At 52.0% G+C, this 16934-nt stretch overlaps 1 protein-coding gene across 1 annotated transcript in view; it reads right to left on the bottom strand.

The window, feature by feature from the left end:
* The window catches only part of RYR1 (ryanodine receptor 1), a 127174-nt gene that overhangs the window by 63854 nt on the left and 46386 nt on the right, over positions 1–16934 (bottom strand). The window contains 27 exon segments of the mRNA XM_023760566.1: positions 304–636; positions 851–981; positions 1558–1639; positions 3244–3482; positions 3573–3633; positions 4274–4323; positions 4779–4900; positions 5000–5067; positions 6211–6326; positions 6749–6872; positions 7440–7515; positions 7617–7691; positions 8003–8143; positions 8597–8686; positions 8891–8969; positions 9086–9249; positions 9620–9760; positions 10877–10967; positions 11060–11280; positions 12989–13158; positions 13247–13367; positions 13715–13823; positions 13911–14097; positions 14284–14419; positions 15665–15759; positions 16157–16289; positions 16376–16490. Of these exon segments, the coding sequence (XP_023616334.1) occupies positions 304–636; positions 851–981; positions 1558–1639; positions 3244–3482; positions 3573–3633; positions 4274–4323; positions 4779–4900; positions 5000–5067; positions 6211–6326; positions 6749–6872; positions 7440–7515; positions 7617–7691; positions 8003–8143; positions 8597–8686; positions 8891–8969; positions 9086–9249; positions 9620–9760; positions 10877–10967; positions 11060–11280; positions 12989–13158; positions 13247–13367; positions 13715–13823; positions 13911–14097; positions 14284–14419; positions 15665–15759; positions 16157–16289; positions 16376–16490 (3470 nt within the window).

Here is a 16934-nt window from a genome sequence, read left to right as displayed (position 1 = left end):
CCATTTGCATAAGGAACTCAGGCTTCTGACCCTGTTCCTAAATCCTGATCTAACCCACTCCCAGGTTCCAGAAATTCAGAATCCAGCCTGGAGGACTCCCCGGACTCATCCTTTCAGCCCTGAGCCTCTCACCCCTTGTGATGACCCTTGACCTTCAATCCCGAAAAAACCTAGACTCTGACTCCTCCCAACTCCCAGGAGACCATGGAGCCTGGGATCTCCCTCTCAGACCGTTAGGTCAAGGGGCCCCAGCCCCTAGACCCTGGCCCCAGCCCTCCGAAGCTTAGTGCCCCCCAGACCCACCAGCAAGCCGTTTCATCCACGAGGCCTCGTCAATGCCCAGGTTATTGACGATGATTCGAAGGATATTCCCCAACAGGGAGTTGAGGTGGTCAGAGGTGACAGCTGTGCAGGGTGGGAGGACCCCAGCGGGCAGGGTGGGTGGGGGCACCTCAGGCCCGCGCTCCCACCAGCGGGGCAGGTAGCTGCACAGCATGGGAAGGGTGATCTCGATGACATGTGGCATCTCTGTGTAGCGGGCCCCCGACTCGGCCAGCCCCCCGATGTCTGCCATGAGCCGCTCCAGCACTGGGATGTCAGGACACATCTCCTCCACGCTGTTGGGGAGCCCCAAGACTGGGGTGCAGGGAGGGATCAGGGCATGCCAACCCATCACCCTCAGACCTCAGTGTCCACACCACATACTAGGGTCCCCCATAAGCCCTGGGATTCCCCAATCTGGAGCACATCCAAGCTTGGGAATCCTCAGTCCCTCAGAGCCCAGATTGGGCCACACTGCTCCCAATGTGGACTGGAACCCTGACAGCTGCCCTAGCCCCGCACAACTTACTGGCCCGCTCCCGGGGAGACTTGGTGGTGTACACTGAGTAGGCATTATACTCGTTCAGCTGAGGTTCCAGAAACGCCACAGGCATGGCCGCTGCCAGGCGGGCCAGGCACTCCCCGAGGGCTGGCCGTAGCCTGAAAGAGGATGCTCCTTAGCTCCCATGCCCTTCGCCTGGACCTGGGTCCCAGCCCCAGCCTCCACAGAAGGGACTCTCCCCAGAACCCTTTGGAGCAGAGTGCTGCTCACCAGTGGGCACAGATATGGCCTTTTTCTCCGGCTTCCTGAATGCCCTCTTGCTCCACCTGTGATCTTGGCTCAGGAGAGCCCACATGAGCACTGCCAGGGCCCCCCCAGTGCCCCAATGTGCTATGGCTCCTGTGTGCTACCCTCGTTTCTGCAAGCCCCTTGTCAGGGCAAGCTTGTTCCTCAGCAAAGAACACCCTGGCATCTGGCCAGCAAGAGCCTGGTCATCCCCCCACCCCACTCAGCCCCCACCCCCAGCGTGGAGGCCTCCATTTCCTTTGCTGGCCTTCACCTGAGTGCCCTCATGTGGCCTCCTTGGGGAACTGCATCTGCCACAAAGTGCGGCTGTTGAAGACTTTGAACATCTCCCCCGCTTTTCACTCACCCCCAATCTTCTCTTGCGCCCTCCCCTCTCTGAGGCCCCAGAGTGCTCATTCCAGCCCCAAACTATGATTGTTCCTTCTTACTTTTCCACATAAGAGTTTCTGGTTGTTCCCAGAGAGTAGATGCTGCACAGTGTTCGGTAGCATGAGACCTGGACGTCATCCACTGAGAGAGAGAGAACAAGGGTGGAGGATGTGCCCACCACACCAGTGCCCCAAACCCCTCCCTTATATCCAAATGGTGGGTAAGAGCAGGGGCTGGAGAGCTGCCTGCCATTTACTAGTTTTGTGACTTGAGCAAATACCACTCTCTTGGCCTGTTTTCCTATCTGTAAAATGGAGATAATTATAGTATCTTCCTCATGAGGGTTATTGTGAGGATAAAACCAGTCAATACTTGGAAAGCAATTAAAACAAGGCAAACAGCAGGCACTCGATAGAGGACTCGTGGATCTTTGATGATAGTGATGGATACTCTCCAGAAAAATGCAAACACACATGCAATCCTGGCTAGAATTTTAGGTTAGCCACCCATCCTCTTTGGATGGTCAGGTTAAGAATCTCATCAAGTTCACAAATGTCACAAGGGAAAAGAGGGCAGGGGGACTGTCCTAGATTGAAAAGAGACTATAAAGCCATGAGAGAAACATCACTGGATTCTGAATTTTTAAAAAATCAAAGGCATTTTGAGAGTAATAGGGAAACTTAGATATAGTCAGGTCGGGGGTGATTCTGATATGTGGTTACATGAGGGAAAGGTCTTACTCAGGAGATACAAGCTGAATATTCAGGGTTGGGATGTCACTATGTGTGCAACTCATATTCGAAAGTTCAGAAAAGTCTGCAGATCCTTCCATCCGTAAAGTGAAAGGTAAAGCAAATGGGGCAAGTTCTTAACAATTCTCTTCTGTTGACTTTTCTGTATAGTATTAACATTTTCAAGTAAAATGGAAATCCCCATTCAAGTTCTACTTTCCTTACTAGGGTTTTTAAAAAAATGTTTTATTTATTTTAGAGATACTGGAATGGAGAGGGAGATAGAAGCATTGATGAGAGAGAAACATCAACATTGATTGATTGGCTCCCCCTGCAGGGATCGAGGCCCTTGGTAGAATAAGCATGGCAGACACTGCTAATTGACTCCCAGCACCTGTTCTTACCTACTATCTCTACTTCTCTTCTTCCTAGACCTCCAATATTTAGCTCTACACATGGCCTCCAAGAATAAAGGCTACTTTCCCAGCCTCCTTTGCAGAAACATGGGCCACGTGCTAAGTTCTGGCTGATGGGACTGATGTAAGCAGGAGTGATTCGGACCACTTGTAGGTTGTTCCTTTAAAGTAATTGAAGTGCCCTCCTCTTTGCTTTTTCTCCTCTCCTACTGGTTAGAATAAGGATGTAATGGTGTGCTATCTTGGACCATGTGGATAAAGGCAATATTTCAGAGACAGCAGAGCAACAAAATGAAGGGAACCTGGAGTCCTGACATTATGATCCACTTACAAATAGACTGTTACACAGGACAAAAATATAATTCCATCTCGCTTAAGCTATGTGATTTAGGCTCTGTTGATAGAGCTGCTGAAGTCATCCTAATTAACTCATTCTGTTACCTACTTATTTACTGAATGCACACTTTGCTTATGGCAATAAATCCACTCAATAAATACACATTTAAACACCTGATGATTCTATTGGGCACACAGGGATGGGTGATGTTGGCTGAATTGCCTCCCCCCCCCCCCCCCACTTAGGATCAGTAGTCCTTACGGATGACATCATCTCCAAACTGGTGCTGGGCGATGTGCTGGAAGAGGGTGGTGAGGACAGGCAGCAGGGCCACGGTGGTGTAGGTGAGGTTCTGGCCCACACCCTTCACCTGTGTGCGCGCCTGTGACACCTTGCCCAGCCTCAGGTTCTCGACCATCTTCTCGATGTCCTCCGAGGCACTCTCAAAGAAGGAACGGAGGCCAGCCTTCACGATCTCAGGGCCTGACTTCATCACCGTCCTAGGAGGGAAGTGGGGGCACCCAGTTCTAGAGTATGAGAGTTTAGACTTCAGAGAATCTAGGAGTGGGCACCATGACCTGTAGCCCTACCTGGCATCCAGGGAGCGTGCCAGGATGTGAAGACAGTTGACAACAGCTGGGGCATCCGTCCCTGAGGGATGAAGATGAGCTTGGGTGAAGGAAGGACTACAGGACAGTACCTTCATCTACATCAGCAGTTCTCAACCTGTGGGTCGCGACCCCTTTGGGGGTCGAACGACCCTTTCAGAGGGGTTGCCTAAGACCATCCTGCATATCAGACATTTACATTACGATTCATAATAGTAGCAACATTACAGTTATGAAGCAGCAACAAAAATAATTTTATGGTTGGGTCACAACTGTATTTAAAGAGCCAGAAGGTTGAGAACCACTGATCTACATCTACCCCAAATTACCTCTCCGCACCCCCACCCAGACTCCCATAGGCTTCCGTTCTTCCCCATCCAGGCCCTGACCCCCCCTCCCCTTCCTGACCCTCCACCATCCAGGCCCTGACCCCTCAGGCCTTCACTCTCTGGTGATGAGCCTGTTTTCCCTGTCCTGGCCTGTGAGCTCCATGAGCGCTGGGCCCAAGACTGTCCCAGTCACTGCCCCCAGGTCTACCTAGTCCATGTAGGGTTGAGGGGAAGAACACAGTAAAGGTTGTTCAAATTAAGGCATGAACCTGGGCCACACTTCTTCAGGGTGGGGTTGGTAATGAGGGGAAGAGAGGGAATATTAAGAAGGGCTTAGGGAGCAAAGTTACTTACCAAAGAGAGAGACGCGGTGACGAACAAGAGCAGCAAGCTTGCAGAAGAGGCTAATGATAGAGAAAGGACAGGGGAAACAGGGTGCAAAGACTCCAAGGGGACAAGGGCAGTGATGACACAGTTAGAGGAGGCAGGCATAGGGAGAGGGACAGAGACAGAGCCACGAGGAGATAGGATGATGGGGAAGAAAAAGAAGAAGACAGGAGGGGTGGGGAGGGCAGAGATGAGTAAGCTTGAAAGTAACTGGCAATAACTGGCATGTTGGGGCGGAGTGGGCAACAAATTCATCCCAGTTTGCCTGCAAGTCCCATGTCCTGGGAAACACCTCGGTCTCGGGCACAACAGGACAGTTGGTCACCCTGCCCTTTAATTGCCTCTGCAGATGGAGGTAGTCAGTGCCCGGCCCCCAGGACAGAGCCCCTAAGGTCCACGGTAGGAGTATAAGGTCCAGGATTACAATGCTGTGAGGTCATGGGGCTGGGTCAGAGGTCAAAGGGCAGCCCACCTGGTGATCATTTCCTTCTCCTTATTGGAGGCATGGCCACCACTGCCCAGCACTTTGGCCGGAGTGGACAAGAAATACAGGCAGTGGTTGGTGAAATATTGGTTGATCAAAGGGAGCAGGATCTGAAGAGTGAAGGGGGGAGAGATGAGTGTGACTGAGTGAAGGGTGGAGAGAGTCTATCCAGTTCCCAGCCTCCTCCAGCTTCTGAGCCCACCTCTCACCTTGGCAAAGAACTTAATCTCCTGTTCGTGTGGGGACTTTTCTACTCGTCCACTGCTGACCACAGCCTCTGGGGGGAGCAAAAAGGGGTCATGGTGGATTCAAGGCTAGTGAACTCAGGGTGTTCTGATGGGGCAGAGTTAGGAGAGGATGGGAGATAAATTCTTCACATGAAGTCAGCCTGTTGGCTCTGAAATAAAACTCTTTCCTACCTTTCATCTGCTGCCCTAACTCTTTGCTCAAACCCTTCTTGAGGCTGAGAATGGGGCAGGGCCATGGAACATCCCCCTCCTCTCCTATCACAAGCCCTTTTCTTCCTGAACATCAATACTGGCATTGAGTAAATTTGAAATAAATGAAACTAGAGGTCAATATTAAAATGGAAATCAATTTCAAGTGTAATAATAATGGTGACAGTAATAATTAATACTATTAAAATAATAATGCTGACCCTAATTATTATAGACTTGCTATTTCTTGGCACTGTGAGAAACATCCTTGTACCATCTCCTCCCACTTTGGAGGTCTGTGTACAGTGCGTTTTCACTTAACATCCTCCTTAGGTTCTTGGAAACTGCAACTTTAAGCAAAACAATGTATAAGGACACCGATTTGACCACAGGCTAATTGATATAAACAAGAGTTAAGTTCCTATGGCATATTTCTCATCACCAAACTTCTAAATAAAGATCCCAAACACTTACAATATTAAACTTTGAAATAGATGTGAGCTCTACATACATTTAAGAAATCCCTCCATGAGCTGCCCCTGCCACCTCTCTGGCCCCATTTCCTCTCACTCTCGCCCTCAGTCACTCTGGTGCAGCCAAACAGGCCTAATATTCATAGAAGGGGCCTCTCAGAGTCTTTGCACTGGCTGTTCCCCTGCCTGGAATACTCTCCCCAGATGTCCACACGGCCCCTTCCCCGGTTCCTTCAAGGTCTTCCGGAATACTCCCCTTTGCACCTGCCTTAGCTGGCTCTATTGTAGTCTTTCCCCCATAACATTAATCACCTTCTAACATACGAAGTGATTTAGTTATTTCTGACATTAATTGTCTGAATCCAGGACAGGGATCTTTGTCTGTCTTGCTCACTGTTTCGTCTCAACACCTTTAACACTGTCTGGCACAGGAATTACATGAGGGAGGAAGGAGACATGCGTGACCTGGCTCCCGGGTAGGGCAGGCATCAGGGAGGGACTTCTCCGCACCCAGGTGGGCGATAAACTCCTGGGAAATGTCCATCCAGCGTAGCAACTGCTGCAGGAAGCCAAAGGCGAACCGTTTCTCAATGGAAGATGTATCCAGCTCCATGTCTTTAAGGCCTCTGCGTGGATGGGTGATGGGAAGGGTCAGCTTAGACCCAGAATGCCCTGTTTTCCATCCTTCTCGAGCTCTGACTCTGCCTCACCCCAGGTCCCTGGAGTTTCCAGCTCCTCCCTGGACTAGAGCTGCTTCTTACCCCAAGCCCCACCCTCTTAACACGCCCCCATCTGGCTCCACCCCATTTGTCACTCTCCACCCTCTTAGCTTTCTCCCCCTTTCTGGTCCCGCCCCCACGCTCCAGGCCCCACCTTCTTAGCCTCTTGCCCTCTCAGGTCCCGCCTCTGCTCTCCAGACCCCACCCTCTTAGCCTCCTCCCTTCTTTGGCCCTGTTTCCCCTACACCGGCCTCAGTTCTCCCAGCTGTGCCCTGTGGGTTCTGCCTCTCGTCCCCACTGCTCTCAGGTCTGGCTCCCAGCCCATGTACCTGGTGACTGCATAGCCATTCATCTGCAGGAACTTCAGCAGCTCCTGGGCCTTCTCTCTATCTCGTGCCTTCTCCTTGGCAGTGAGAGTGTCGTAGGGGACCAGCAGAGGGTGGGTCCCACCACCTGGGGTGGCAAAGACCAGAAATCAGGGGGCTGGGAGGGACCCAGGCCACTCTCATTGAAGTGGTTTCTGCAGTTGAAGGCTTATATAATTACTAGAGGCCTGATGTACGAAATTCTTGCGTGGGTAGGATCCCTATGCTTGGCTAGAGATTAGGGCCAATCTGTGGGGCAACTGGCTGGCCTCTGCCTTGGTTGGCCTGGGGCCTGCGGGCTGGGGGCAGCTCCTGCATTGACCCTCTGCCCCCTGGTGGTCAATGCGCATCATAGTGACCGGTAGTTCAGTCGATTTGCATATTAGGCTTTAATTATATAGGATAGTAATAAAGACAGAGATAAAAATAACCAAAACATTGCTTTTGGATGTTCTTCACGTCCTCACCACAAACCTAAGGTAGTAAATGCTATTATCCCTGCTGTACAAACACAGAAACAAAGGTTCAAGGGGATGAAAGCAATTGCGGAAGATGAAAGTCACACAGCTCTAACACAGGCCCTTACGATCCAGAGCCTATGACTAGGGGACTGTGGAGAAGGGGGATCTGTGCAGAGGCGGATGGGGCCTCTCACCCTTGGCTTCCAGCTCCTGCTTCTTCTTCCGCCCCCATGTGTTGTGGTAATTTTCCGCCAGCTGTTCTGCCATAGCCTGGGTGTGGATGCGAGAGTCAAGGCCCAGACTCAGAGGATGTCCTCCCCCACTCAAACAGACACCTCCACACCCCAAAAGAAAAGATGAGGGGGTCTCACCTGCAGCTCCCGGGACAGGGTAACTCCGCTGAGGTCGGGTGGTTGGGGGTTGTAGCCTTCTCTCGGATCATAGGTCTGGGAGGACAAGGGAGAAATGGGGGGCTTGGTGGGTTAGCAGGAAGCCCATGCCCGGACCCAATCTACCCCCCTCACCTGGCCCTAGACCCCTGCTCTGCACCCTCTTCTTAAGGCCCTGCCTCTAAGCCACCCCCTACTTTCTATTCTGCTGTCTCCTTTCCTGGGCCTTCTCCTGCACCTCATTGCGGGCCTTCCTCCTAACCCCACTCCACCTCCTGCCTGGCCTCACCCTCTCCTGGCCTTGCCCCTTATTCTAGCCACTCACCACCCCCTCAATGCCCAGCCCTCCACCCCGGTCCAGCCTCCACCTGGGCACTTTGGGAGATCTTCCTTGTTTTCTTCTTCTCCGTCTTCTCCTCCTCACCCTCCCTGGCTTTCTCTATGGTCCATTCCCAGGCAATCATGGCTTTCAAGGACTCCTTGATAGGCCATCGATAAATCTCTTTGTCCTGGGGTTGATAGGAGAAAACGCAGTTGGTGGAATGGGGTGAGAGGGAAGTGGAGGTAAGAGGCCCTGGCTTAGCTTCCCTGGCTTCCAGTGTCCCAAAAAGGGGAAAGCCCCCAGCACGTGGCTAGGAAGTGGTCCAGTTGAATTTGAACGTAGGTCTCTTCCCTGCTCTGTAACAGAGCTTTCCAAACACACTCTCATTGTCCCATGTTACACAGGAGACTCAGAGAAGTTAAGGATGGTCAAGGAATCAAACCCAGTCTCTCCGACTCTTCCAGAAGGAACACTAAGAGTCCTGGGTTTAGGGGAGGCAGCCAAGTTCAAGGAAAGGCACAGTCCATGGAGAGGGATCCAGCTAGATCCAAGCCTCTGAAGCAGACTCACTCCTTCCTGAACCCCCAAACTTAGAGGTTTCATTTTGGACCCCCAACATTGGGCCCCAAGGCTTGGTCACCTTCTCTGAAAAGGTCTTATATGGCCTCAGCATGGGGTGGGTCTTCAGCTCCTCATCTACGTTCTCCCCATACGACCAGTTATTCTGGATCTAGAGGTGAAAAGGGATGGGTGGAGGCAGTGTTACCACACAGCTGAGGGTAGGAGCAAGATGGGGGGTAAACAGCAGCTTGGGGTACACAGAGAGGAAACCCCGGAGGGTTGTAGGTCTCAGGAAGGGTTAAGTGTCTCAGAAAAGCTGATGTTTTGGGGCAGGGGTAGGAGTTCCTGGGAAGGGGAGGACCCTGATGCCAACCTTGTCGAAGGCCCACTTCTCATGTGTGTACTCTGCGAACTTGTTAATGAAGGAGTCCAGCTTCTCTGGGATGATCACACTATTAAGGGGGACAGGGTCAGCAGATGTTGGGGCTGGCCCTTCCTTCCATCTCTGACAGTCACATTCTACTTCTCTTTGCCCCGGATCCCACCCTCTCCTCCCACAAGGCCTCACTTGAGGGTCTCCACAGGCCGAGGATCAAAGTTGCCTTCAGCATCCACTGTAGCCTTTTTCTCAGCCTTGGACGAGTATGAGGCATCCACGTAGTCAGGGGGCAGGGCCCCTGCGATGGCGCACAGACAAGGCATAGCTATGCGGTACAGCTCTGGGTCATACTTCTAGGGATGCCAAGGACAGGGGTGTCACTGCAGGCCTGGCCGAGCCTGCAGTTCCTGGAGTCCAAGGACCTCAAATTTATCCCTGCCATCAGTCACCCTCCTCCCTGAGCCCACAAACATGAATTACGAAACCCAAGCCTCAGTCCCATCTGGACCCTCAAGCCATCCTATGTAACCATCTCCAAGCCCCCAAATTAGAGGCCCATCCCATCTTCCATGACACCCAAATCAGAGGTCCAACTCATGGATTCTCTTTGATCCAAAGGACCTCCCTCCCTGAACCCCACATTTGGAGATTTCATCCTGAATCTCAACTTTGGACTCCACCCCTTCCCAACAGGTTCTGTTCAGGGTCCCCAGGTGCCCAGACCTTGTGTGCCAGCGAATCAAAGATGCCCCAGAAGAGTTTCCTTGTGAGGTGCAGCTCTTCCTCCGAAGTGATGCCGAAGTTGGCCCAGCCTGTGGGCAGGCAGTAGTACTTCCAACAGCGCTCATAGTGGTTGGTAAGAAGCTGGATGGGAGAAAGGAAGAGGCAAGCAATGAGGGGGCGGAAGAAGTTGGCAGGCAAATGAAAGTCCTGGGGGGCCCAGGGCTGCCAGTGCTTTTACATTTTGAAGGAGGTGTGGGTTATGTAAATAGTGCCAGTGAGGGGAATAGTATGCTTATTGGGGAGTGGTCCTGCACAGTTTATTATACAAATTTAGCATTCTAATTTAGAGTCAGGATGGGCATTAAAGCAGAGCTGGATTTGTCTGGTATTGTTTTACACCAATAATCCATGAGTAGTGTTATGTATGAGTAAATGGACACATGGATGCAGTGGTTTGCTCTTACATCAATTATCATGTGGAATAGAAACACCAGCAGCACTCCATACAAAAAATGGTAATTGTGAAGAGGGCCTCCACATTTAATATGCAAATTTGAAATAGGGGCTGATTTAGATGTATTATGCAAAATAGTCAAGATATCTGAGTTGGAGGTATCTCCTTATGAAAACTAGCATGGAGCCCCGCCGCATGGCTCAGTGGTTGAGCATCGACCTATGAACCAAGAGGTCATAATTTGATTCCTGGTCAGGGCACATGCCCAGGTTGCAGGCTCAGTCTCCAGTGTGGGGCATGCAGGAGGCAGCTGATCAATGATTCTCTCTCATCATTGATGTTTCTCTCTCTCTCCCTCTTCCTTCCTCTCTGAAATCAATAAAAATATGTTTTTAAAAAAACTAGCATGGAAATAGAAAATAATAATAAGAAAGACTGTGCAAAGATTCAAAATAGCTGTGGAACTGTTTATTAAAATAAATGTACTCATTTGAATAGTAGAAGGCTGGTGGTCTGGGCATAAGAATAAGCATGCTAATTAGGAAAAGCAGTGTGCCCCATGCAAATATATGTTAATTTATGTGCGGGTTGGCTCAATGTTAGGGAAATTAAACTTTAATTAGAGAGTGTTAGAGGCACCAATGACACAAAGTGAATATTCTGGGAACCCCAGTATGCAAATGAAAATGCTAAAGAATGGCTTCATATTTGCAGTTTAACTGCCCTGCGGGGTGTTGATACAAATGAGAGCGAGCGGTGGGCGGGGCATGGAAATGAGCGAGCTAAAGAGCGTCTGCCCTCACCTTGAGCGGCATCTTCGCGAACTCATTAAGGATGGGCACGTCGAACACCAGGCGCCGCAGCAGGTGCTGCAGCATGGACGGGCGGATGTACCTGGGAGGACATTCAGCGGGCGGTGGGCTCTCACCTGGAAGCCCACCCCACCCCACTCCACGGCCCCGCCCCGCCCCGTCCCCGCCGCCTACTTGCAGAGCGCCATGAGGCAGTCCTCGATGACGTCACGCTGCGCTTTGGTGAGGGAGCGGCCCCGGGACAGGCGGTACACGGTGTGCAGCATGGAGTCCACCATGATGGCGCGGTGCTCGGTTCCCGCAAAGAGCGGCGCACACTTGGTGATGAGCGGCAGCACCGCCAGGCACAGGTATCTGTTCAGCGCCAGCGCCATCTCAGTAGTGCTGAACGTGGCCTGGAACGCAGAGTGGGGACTTCAGTCCTCTGTGGCTCCTGGGGTTGCCCTGGCACTCGCGCTGGACAGCTCTGAGCAAATGACCCAGGCTTCTGATCTTTCCTCCAAACCTGCTCCTCCTAGTCTCTACTCTCTTACAAAAGTGGAGAAGCCAATTAATGAACACTCATTACCCAGATTTAACATATATTTGCATTCTGCAGTTTTCACCTTGGGCATGTTTATTTCTTCTAACCCCACCTTTTTTCCTGTGATATTTTCATGCAACACCCAGCCTATACCATTTTATCCCAAAATACTTAAATATGTATCTCCATTCAGACAAGAAGTTCTATTTAACACTCTATGCTGCCATTATCACACCTCACAGAATTAACAATCCTATATAATAATCCTATATAATAAAAGGGTAATATGCAAATGGACCCTAATGGAGGAGCGACCAGTTGCTATGATGTGCACTGACCACCAGGGGGCAGACGCTCAATGCAGGAGCTGCCCCCTAGTGGTCTGTGTGCTCCCACAGGGGGAGCTCCACTCAGCCACAAGCCAGGCTGAAGGCTGCGAGCGCAGCGGTGGTGGCGGGAACCTCTCCTGCCTCCTCGGCAGCACTAAGGACATCCGATTAACAGCTTAGGCCCGCTCCCTGGGGGAAGTGGGCCCAAGCCGTTAGTCGGACATCCCCTGAGGGCTCTCCGGATGCCAGAGGGATGTCTGACTGCCAGCTTAGGCCTGATTCCCCAGAGAGCAGGCCTAAGCCGGCAGGTGGACATTCCCTGAGGGGTCCTGGACTGTGAGAGGGCAAGGCCAGGCTGAAGTACCACCCCAAGTGCATGAATTTTCATGCACTGGGCCTAGTGTCTTCATATTCATTATCAGCTTTCTCCAATTGTCTCAAAAGTTGCTTTGCATTTAGCTGAGATTGTTTGGATCAGGGCTCCAGGAAGGTCAACATACTATGTTTAGCTGACGGGTCTCGGGTCTTTTCATCTGCAGCGGTCCCTTTTCCTCCCCCGCTTTAAAGCTGTTTATTTGCTGAAGTAACTGGGTCATTAGTCCAGTGGAATCTCTTCCTGATCACTTTGGCTGATCACTTCCTGGTGGTGTCAGTTAACTTGTTCCTTTGCCCCAGTATTTCTGACAAGCTGATGGTTATAGATTCAAGTTCACTGTATTCCTCTTCCCAATTAACGGCCAAGAGTTATTTCTCCCATCCTTAAAGGAAGAGCCTTCTTTTGACCAAGGTCACCCCTCCAGCACATTGCCATTTTTTCTGCTACCTTTGTTACAACCTGCTATAAAACTGTCAACAATCATTGTCCCCATACCTCACTCCAAGCTCCTTAACTCTCTCCAGTAAGGCTTTTGCCCCACACCTTGTGAAACTGTCAAGATCATCAGTGACCTCCATCTGGCCAAACCAGTGGTCAGTTCTCAGTCCTCATTGTACTTGGCCTTGGTAACTGTTATTAGTACTATTGTTGTGCACAAGGTCTTTGTGTCTCCATGATGCTGAACCATCTCTGAGAATGATTATTTCTTATAACCTGAGGTGTTGGAGATTTCCACCCTGCCCCTTTCCCAGAATTCAGTTTTTTCTTGGTTTTGTCTTCTATCTTGATGGTGGGGGAGGGAGGGTCAGGAAAGCCTACACAATTTCAGAACACACTATTCCCACTGAAGTAGGGAGGTTGGCCAGGCTGCTCACCGTGTCCAGTGAGGCAGCTGCCCTCATGTCGGGCAAGAATCCCACGTCCAGCACATGCAGCAAGAAGTCCTGGTTCTCAATGCCATACACACGGTCCAGGAAGAGCACCATGGATGCCTTGTGGTCTGGCACAAAGGATGCGGACATCTTCGGCTGTACCAGGGCCCCATCTGTGGACAAGGACTCAGGGGGTCAGAGATGCCCTTCAGACGCACCCTCCCCAGCATCACTCCCTTGCTGAGTCCCACCCCCTCACACCTTTGCCCAGGGTGGGGATCTGCAGTGGGAGGCTGATGATGCCCACGAGGTCATCCAGGGGCACAAGGGAGCGCAGGATGGCACGGATCCGCAGGGCCTCCCCCTTGCCGGCTTGGATCAGCTGGAGGGGAGAGGGGAGCATATCACTGGGAAACTCATGACCCATTTGGCATTACCCCACTCTATCCCTTCCTGACCCACTGGAGCAGAAATCCTTCTCATGGGGATAACTCAGGGGTCAAGAATACACAGCCCTGACCCCAGCCTGTGTGTCTCCACAGCAGCCTTGACTACCCTGTGTTCTCACTATCTGTTCTCCCCTCACTGGACAGGGAGCTCTGGGAGAGTGAGGTCTGGGGCTATCTTGGTCACTGGTGTGTCCCCAGCATTGCCTAACTCAGGACCAATGTTGAATGCCTGAATGAAGCAGTTTAAGGCCATGCACGCCCCTCGGTCTTTGGTTCTCACATGCATCTCTGGTGCACAGCGTCCAAGAAGATCAATCAAGGCAGCGTAGAAGGACATGATGGCGTGTCCCAGGTGCACCCGGTTTTCCTCAGGGGGCTCCTCCCCAAAGCTGCAGGGGAAGGAGGGTGGTGTTGGGGAGGCAGCAAGGGGCACAGGAGGGCAGGTTGTTCTGTTGAGGAGGGGGCAGGAGACTCACTGCTCACGCCTCCGGTCCCTGCGGACACCGGGGCCGTCCCTCGCAGGGTCCTCAGAGATGCGGATGGCCTCTTCGATGGCAGCCAGCAGTCCCGAGCCACCCTCGCCCCGAAGGGCCGGCCCAAAGCACTCGGGCTTGCGGATGAGTAGCCGCACCACCACATTAGCGTTCTCCTCCACACTCTCACCTGGTGGCTCAGGTGGGATCAGGAGGCCTTGTGAGCCCAGGGTCCCTCCCTGGGTAGCCTTGGGCCCTGCACCTCAAGAGTTCATGCCCAGACCCTGCCTCCTGCCCACGCCAGGCTTGTAGCTCAAGATGTGAGCCACACCTGAGTGATCCCATCCCCCCCCCCCACCACCACCACCTTCCTCACCGTTGACGAAGACAGCAAAACGCAGAAAATCCAGGTAGCGCTCACCGCCGCAGGGGTTCCAGCCGATGTCTGGGTACCCTTTGGCCAGGAGCATGGGGCAACTCTGGAGGCCACAGCCAGCCAGGTAGGACACCACCTGGGGGCAGAGGAGGGCTCAGCCAGAGGCCAGACCCACACTACTGTCCTCCCCAAGGCTCAGGTCCCTGACAATCCCTGGTGCTCTGCACTCCAATTATCTCTGGAACCCACTGCAAACAATAACTCTCATCCTCTGCCCTAATTTCCCACCTGCCATCAGTGGGGCCTCCACCCAGGGCTCCCTGCTACCCCCAAATCTGTCCCCCACACTCAGTCAGAGGGACCCTGTAAACACCTGAATCAAGTCATGTCCCTCTCCTGCTCAGAATGCTCTGGTAGTGCATTACACATGGCAAAAGCCAGAACCCTCACTGTGGCCCACAAGACCCTCCACACAACCTCCCTGCAGTACCTCCTGCCTCACCTCCCACCACTCACCCCTCGCTCCCTCTGCTCTAACCACCACACTGTTCTTCAAAATCATGAGGTTCGCTACTGCCTCGTGACCTTTGCACTGGCTGTTCTCCTGTCTGGAATGCTCTTTCCCCTGATGTCTACATGGCTCCTCACCTGCTTCAGAGCTTTACTTGAATGTCACTACCTCAGGGAGGCTTTCTCTGATCACTCTTATTTAAACTTGGACACCCTTCTGACACTTGATAATTTTCTCTCTTGCTTACTTTTTTCTCTCTTCAACACTTATCACTAGCTAATATACCATGTCTTTTATTATTCATCTTGTTTATTATCCATCCACCCAGCTAGAACAACGACAAGGATTTCTGTCTCAATCACTGTCATACTCCTACTGCCCTGCACATAGTAGGTGCTCAATAAACATTTGTTAAATAATATAATAGTGGATAACTGTTATTGAGTATTTACTGTTTTGTAAATGCTTTCACAGGTTAATTCATTTAACCCTCTGATCAGCTCTATAACATTGTTTTAATTATATTCATTCTGCAGATGAGGAGACAGAGGCTTGGAGAGTTTAGGCCATTTGTCCAAGGCCATGCAGCAAGGGAGTGGGGAGGGTTAAATCTAAGTTTCTGAACTCGGAGCCCTTCAGTGCTACACCCAGAAGCAGGGGCACAGAGGGCCAAGAAATGTGCCAAGGCCACACAGCTGGGAAGGGTGGAGCGTGGATTTGCCCTCAGCTCCACGAGTGAGTGACTGGGGTCCTGATCTTTCCTTGAAAATTATTCTCTTTTTGATTTGATCCTGGACCATCCAAAATGGCTCCTCATAATGGGTCCTGAATCAGCAGGTGCCCCAGGGTCCAGGCCTCCTCCCTCCACACCTTCTCCAAGTCCTGCTCCTGCAACGCCAAGGCCAGCTCATTGTTGTCAATGACAGAGGCAGCTGCCACGTCCAGGGGTGTGGAGCCCTGCATGCCTGTGGGGGCGAGAGGTTGTGAGAATGCATTTTGGAGGTGCTCAGCCACCTGTCTCCTGCTTATCTTACCCGCTCTGGGAAGCCCTTCCTGACCACCCCTTTCCAGCCTGGGTTGGGTGCCTCTTCTGTCCTGTGCTCCCCCATCCAAAGTCTGACCACTTTGGGCTGTTGCTGTCTGGGATGGGTCTGTCTTCCCTGATGTACTATGAGCCCCATGAGGGCTAGGCCCAGGGCTGTATGGGTGTCCCCAGCACTGCTCATTACAGGATTAGACCAAGGGCAGTTGAGAGTCAGTGTTTACTGAATGAATAAGTGAGCCATTGGAGAGTGAGGGGGGCCTGGATGGACTGCCAGGAGCGGGCTCTGGGAGGCATCACCGGGCTCGGGGGGTTCTCACCCAGGCCAATGCCACTGTTCTCCAGCAGGTAGCTCAGGTGGTCAAACATGGAGCGCTGGTTCTGCCTGCTAATGCGGCAGAAGTAACAGAGGAAGCGGCAGCAACTTGTCACCATCTTGGGGAAGCGGATCTCCTGGGGTGGGCAGGGTGGGCCAGTGGTCAGTGCCTGCCTTCCGTGGCTCCTGGCCCTGAGCTCCCCAGTCCATGTAGGACCCTTACCTTGGATTCGCCACCCCCAAGGACATTCACCATGACCTCCATGACTGTTTCATGCATGCCCAGTGCCCTCATCAGATTTGGGTGCTGGTAGAAAACTTTGTTGTTCATGATGTTCCTGTGGACAAATGTAGTTCTTGCGTGGGGCCCAAGTCCAGGGAGAGCCCTCAGACTTTTGGGGGAGCCGTCACCAAGTGGGCTCCCCTAGGGAGGAGACCTTTGTCACGTTGCCCATTGTATCCTCAAGTGCCTAGAAATGGCCTGGCACACAGTAGGTGCTCAAAAAATATTTGCTGAGTGAGTAAATGAGGCACTTAACACTGAGTGCTCAATACTATTATTATTGTTACAAGCAAGAGCTCACTAAAGCTGCACAGGGACTCTACAAGGTAGGCATGACTCTTCCCCATTTGAGATGAGGAAACTGTAGCTCCAACAGGGTGGACTTTGTGCCAAGAGTCAGTCACAGGTGAGTAGGAGCTGTTATCCCAGGGGTAGGTGGGACGGTAAGGGGAAGGGACATTATCTAGGGCAGCGGTTCTCAACCTGTGGGTCGCGACCC

Source organism: Myotis lucifugus, unplaced genomic scaffold, assembly GCF_000147115.1.
Source record: "Myotis lucifugus unplaced genomic scaffold, Myoluc2.0 scaffold_185, whole genome shotgun sequence".
NCBI classification, from domain to species: domain Eukaryota; kingdom Metazoa; phylum Chordata; class Mammalia; order Chiroptera; family Vespertilionidae; genus Myotis; species Myotis lucifugus.
The sequence above is the reverse complement of the archived record's forward strand: the minus strand, read 5'-3'. Positions and strand labels throughout refer to the sequence as shown.